We start from the raw sequence: 5,523 nt of genomic DNA, 5'->3' as shown, positions 1-5,523 counted from the left end.
CCATCACTAGAGGGGTCACCAGCAGGAGGAAGGAGGTCCTGATTCCTCTATATAGATAGAATTATGGGGTCACCATCACTAGAGGGGTCACCAGCACAGGGAAGGAGGTCCTGATTCCTCTATATAGATAGAATTGTGGGGTCACCAATAGAGGGGTGAAATATTAGAAGTCCTGGGTTTACCTTTAGCTCTCCGGCGGTGATCTTGTGGTAGATGACTTCCTCGTCTCGTCTCTTCTCCTGCGGGATGGTGATGTTGGCCAGGGCAGTCTCGAAGTCCAGGATCTCCTGCATCTGCTGCCGTGTGTGGTTCTCCTCACCCCCTAGGAGGACCCCCAGCTGTACCATGAAGTGGAGGTATCCGCTGAGGACCTGCAGGATGGAGAACACCTGGAGTCAGAGGAGAACCTGGGGAGAAAATGGAGGCAAAACAACTGGCTGTTTATGGTCACTTACCTTCTCATTGGCCGTTTTGTTCAGATAATACTCGCGGGACGGTAAACCCAATCCGGAATGGTCTATCTGGGGGCAGAAGAGACTGTTCAGGACTGTACACCAGGGGGAATCCAGAGCCAACCAACCATGAGGACCTCAAGTCCTGGGAATGGATACCCAACATTGAGGACCCCAACACTGGAGGACCAGGGGACCTAAAGTACCAGAATTTGACGCCCAACATTGGGGACCAAGACCTGAAATCCTGGGATTGGATTCCCAACACCAAGGACCCCAACACTGGAGGACCAGGGGATCCGAAGCCCCAGGATTGGACGCCCAACATTGGGGACCAAGACCTGAAATCCTGAGATTGGTTTCCCAACACCAAGGACCCCAACACTGGAGGACCAGGGGATCCGAAGCCCCAGGATTGGGCGCCCAACATTAAGACCCAAACACAGAAGACCAAGACCTAAAGTCCTGGGATCTGCTACCCAAAACTGAGGACCTCAACAAAGGGTAACCAGGATCTTAGGTCCCGAGATGTCCCCAAGTGGGGTGTGTGACCCATGTTACCCCCCTCCCAGCTTTATTTTTCAGGCCCCCAGGGTCTCACCTGGATGATGTTGCTGTTGGAGTTCTTGGAATCTGCACTAACAAACACAGAGAAGAAGGGCGAGACTCTGTAGTAAGCAGTGATGGCTTGGAGGGTCTCCTGGAAGTTGTCTTTGTCCCAGGGCCCCGTAATATTCCATCCACCCAGCTGTAAGAGAATTTATTAATATTAAATGTGAGTGGACCTGTAAGTAACTTCTCTACCTGTCCTTGTCCTCCATCCATTGGCTGTGCCTAAGAGGTGATGTCATCAGTTTGCTGCAGACAGGAGGAAGCATTTCCTTAGTCACCTCCCCTCCCCCAGGCTTTAATTTCTTTGGCACAGGGATGGTCGGGAGGCCTCGTATTGGGCCCACTTACCCTCTGTATGAGGTCTTGCAGCGGTTTGGCACCGAGTTCGGTGATTTTGGACTCGTTCATGCAGGCCTGGTAGTACCTCTGGGCTTTGTGCTCGGCCGCACTGCTGAAGTTGGTGGTTGTATTCTCTGCAGGGAAGGAAGGGATAATGATTATTGGCTGTGAGCAGCCCCAGCCTTCTGATTGGTTGTCACTGGAGGACCGGTCACACTGGTTGGGGGGGGGTATTTTGTGTTTACCCCCCCATCGTGTCGTTTTCACCACTTTGATATCTGCAGCCAGGTCAGAACTGTTCCTCCAATCCCTGGCTGCCATGCTGCTCCTCTTTATCCTCTCCAGCCAATGGGAAGGCTGCATGCTCACATTTAGATCATTCATTGGGAAGATGAGCTGAGCGGACCCCATTCGCAGGGACTGTGACCCGTGTGATGGGGCCCCTCTGCAGGTACAAAATGGCAGCCTGCCAAACTCCCACGGGGCCCATCTGGCTCCTGAGCCCCCACGCCTTCCGCTCATTCCTCCTCACTCAGGAAACCAGCGAGACACCAAATCTGGGAGCATCCGGACCAAACACAACAAGAACAGGGAAGGCCTGAGAGATGGGGCAATAAAACTACCCCAGGGCAGATGAATAAAGGAGAGGGGGTAAAAGATCTCAGTGTTTATGGAAAGAATTCCTGGTGGTCACTTCCTGTATGGGATGACAACACTGCCCCATCCCCCAATTCCTCCTCTATGTTGTCACCGTCACAGCTTCTAGAGATATAAATATTCTGGGGACACATTGTGGTGTCACCCTATCAGAGTGTGAGCAGAGAAACAAAGACAGAGGCACCTGTGGGGCCCCTACGTGGGATGAACACCCTATAGGGGCCCCGCCTTAGTCTGCAGGGAAGAACACAACAACTTCTTTCCCAGCAATAAAATCCGCAGCTCAGTCCAGAAAAAACAATTCGCGTTATCTGCTGCGACACAGGAGGGGCCCGCATGCCGTGCGAAGGTCACCGGGCCACCCAACCCTCACATCCCTCCTACAGTCTGCACTCCAGGTGGGGAGGGGCCACAGGAAACACTGGCTCTGCCTGCATGGTGGGGGCCTCTTATGTGGGCCCCAATGGCTGCAACTAGAGTGGGGGCCACACAGAACTATTCAAGTCTGGATAGAGTGAGGAAAGATGTCCCCTGAGGTCCCTTTGTCCCCCATTCCTGATGTCCCCGTGTCCCCCATTGTAGGTGAACCCCGAAGTCCCCGTGTCCCCCATTGTAGGTGAACCCTGAAGTCCCCTTGTCCCCCATTGCCCCAGCCAATAACCCCAGCCAGTAACCCCATCCAATAACTCCATCCAATACCCCCATCCAATACCCCCATCCAATAACTCCACCCAATAACTCCACCCAATAACCCCAGCCAATACCCCCAACCACCCCCCAAATGATCAGACTTTATATTTTTGGAGCAGTGTGGGGTATAAAACAATTTACAAATGTTTTTTGTTATATCTGGATCAAGCTCCCCCTAGTGGCCACCTGTATATCAGGCAGTGCAATCACCACCCTGCTGAACACTCGCAGAATCTACAGACGGGGTGTTTCCTATATTATCCTTGATTGAAGGAAGGGGGCTTCAATAACCCCAGGGGGCATTTAAAGTTTATTGCACCTTAACCCCCCCATTATTTGTTAGATCTCCCACAATATGTGAGAAATGGAAGCAGGGAGTTTTGCCCCAGGGTGAGGGCGGAGTGTCGCCACCAACTTATGTAAGCGGAGATGGCAGAGTTGTTTATAGCTGTTTGGATAGAGGATTACCGGAGGCTGGGCGGAGGCCAAATCTACTTACTGGCTGCTTAGAGAAGATTCCGGAAAATATCCAGGGGTATCTAACAGACTGCACGGGGCCCCACATATTGCCAGGGCCCGGAATGTACCCCTCCAATCATTTACAGTCAAATATCACCCTCATGTGCCCCTTCTTCCTACTACAATAACCCCAATTGCCCTCACCTGCCCCTCTGGCACCCCAACCTCCAATACCCCTAATTATTGCCCTTACAGTGCTCAACCCAGAATTTATTTAAGCCGGGTGGGAAGAAATTGTAGGTGGGTGGCAGCCCCTGTATTGTAACCAAACTCTTTAGTAACCACCCAAAAACAGCCGGGTGGGTGCTGAAAAGTGCCGGGTGGTGCCCCCAGCTAAAAGGGCCTGGGGAGAACCCTGCCTCATCTCCCTATGTGACAGCCTAACCTCCACATCCAATAAATGCCCTCTGATACCCCCTCTAATACCCCGTCCCTCCACCTGCACAGTGACTTTTAGTTTTGGCTGGGGGGGGTGGAGCAGAACCGACCCAAATGATCAGCAATTGCCCCAGTGAGTCAGGAAATCCCCTCAATGGGACACAGATGGAGAAACATTAAATTCCACCGACCCCCCAAATTCCCTAATCCGTGCAAAATTAAAATGTGACCTCAGATATACCCCAATTATACCCCCCCAAATCCTACCCCTCTTCATCCTTCACCCACCACATGACCACCCAATTTCTGCCCCCACCATTATTACCAACCCCCAACTTTTGCCCCCCCCCCCCGAGGTATTTCAGCACTAGAAGAGTTCTCAGGTGAGTTAAATTTGGTTTTCACACTGGGGGAGAGGGGATCACTGACCCAGCACATATTACACTGGGGGGGGAGAGGGGATCACTGACCCAGCACATATTACACTGGGGGGGAGAGGGGATCACTGACCCAGCGCGTTTCACAATGGGGGAGAGGGGATCACTGACCCAGCACATATTACACTGGGGGGGAGAGGGGATCACTGACCCGGCACGTTTCACACTGGGGGGGGGATCACCGGCCATCAGCACTACCAGCGGCTCCCAGAGTTCTGTTCCTGGGGGACAATACACAGAGGGGGGCCATATGCAATATTTGGGGGTCACATGACAGAAGACCACAGGACAGACAGAGCCGTACACAGCAACTGCCCGAGGCTGCAAATAATTATTATTAATAACCAACACGGAGCAAACCCGGCACATGGCCGACACATGGGACACGCAACACGCATGGGGACGGAGCAAACACGGAACATGGACAACATCCCGAGCCAGGATAGACACCCCAGGGTCACAGATATAAAGGGGGGGGACACATGGGACTGTAGACACTGGGGAGGGTACATGCCGGGGTCACAGAGCCACAGGGGATCCACTGTGGGGGTGACAACTGGTAGGCACACAAAATTTCTGTAGTCACAACCCCGCCCCCGATCAAGACACACCGGGGACAGGACACTTCCAGGTGAAAGCCATAGAGACAGTGGGGGCAGGGGGACACAGGTAGGAGAGAGGTCAGGGGGACACAGGTAGGGGGGTCGGGGGGACACAGGTAGGGGGGTCGGCCTTTACCTGCACACCGTTGGGGTAGACCTCGCTCTCCCCGATGGAGTCCACCAGTTCCTCCTCGTCCAGTGTGGCCCTCTTGTACGATGACATCTGAAAAGTGAAATGTACAACAGAGTCTCTCAGGGTTTCCATTGATCCCCAGGGGGTGCAGCACCAGAATTTGGGTGTGGGGGGTACCGGCCTTCCTTATCAGAGGCCTCACCGGACTCCTCTCCCAGGGGCGGCCATGTTCAGTGACACCGGAGCCGGGGACCCAAATCGCAGCAGTGCTGGGGGGGGCCAGACGTGCGGTCACTGAATGTCACCATGGAGGGGCCACAAGGTCCCCGGCCACAGATCGGTGTCACTGGGAGCTCCCAGTCCTCATGTCTGCTATTATTTTGTAGTTTTATCTCAGCACCTCCTCCCTTCCTCCCATTCTCATGGGGGAGGGGCGCCATATTAACCCTGTGTGTGCTGTGCAGGGACAGCTGGGCTCTGGGCCCCCCTCTGGGCCTGGAAGAAAAGGAAGAAAAATATTTACAAAACTTTCCCTTCCTCTGCTGCTGAGATAAAACAACTTCACACATACTTTGTACCACTTTATATAAACTGAGCCAATCCCAGATCACATGGGGCCAGAAGGGGGGGGACCCCAGAGATCACATGGGGCCAGAGGGGGGGGGACCCCCAGAGATCACATGGGGCCAGAAGGGGGGGGACCC

At 53.7% G+C, this 5,523-nt stretch overlaps 1 protein-coding gene across 1 annotated transcript in view; it reads right to left on the bottom strand.

The window, feature by feature from the left end:
* Nucleotides 1–5,276, bottom strand: part of ECE1 (endothelin converting enzyme 1) — a 14,346-nt gene extending 9,070 nt beyond the window's left edge. The window contains exons 1-6 of the mRNA XM_072426716.1: nt 4,823–5,276; nt 2,155–2,206; nt 1,413–1,930; nt 1,054–1,200; nt 456–521; nt 183–371 (exon numbers count right to left, since the gene is read on the bottom strand). Coding sequence (XP_072282817.1) covers nt 183–371; nt 456–521; nt 1,054–1,200; nt 1,413–1,930; nt 2,155–2,206; nt 4,823–4,951 — 1,101 coding nt within the window. The 5' untranslated portion in view covers nt 4,952–5,276. The remainder of the gene's footprint in view (nt 1–182; nt 372–455; nt 522–1,053; nt 1,201–1,412; nt 1,931–2,154; nt 2,207–4,822) is intronic.
* Between the last annotated feature and the right edge of the window lie 247 nt (nt 5,277–5,523).

The sequence above is a fragment of the Pyxicephalus adspersus genome, chromosome 11 (assembly GCF_032062135.1).
Source record: "Pyxicephalus adspersus chromosome 11, UCB_Pads_2.0, whole genome shotgun sequence".
Classification (NCBI taxonomy): Eukaryota; Metazoa; Chordata; class Amphibia; order Anura; family Pyxicephalidae; genus Pyxicephalus; species Pyxicephalus adspersus.
This window is presented reverse-complemented; position numbering and strand designations above follow the sequence as displayed.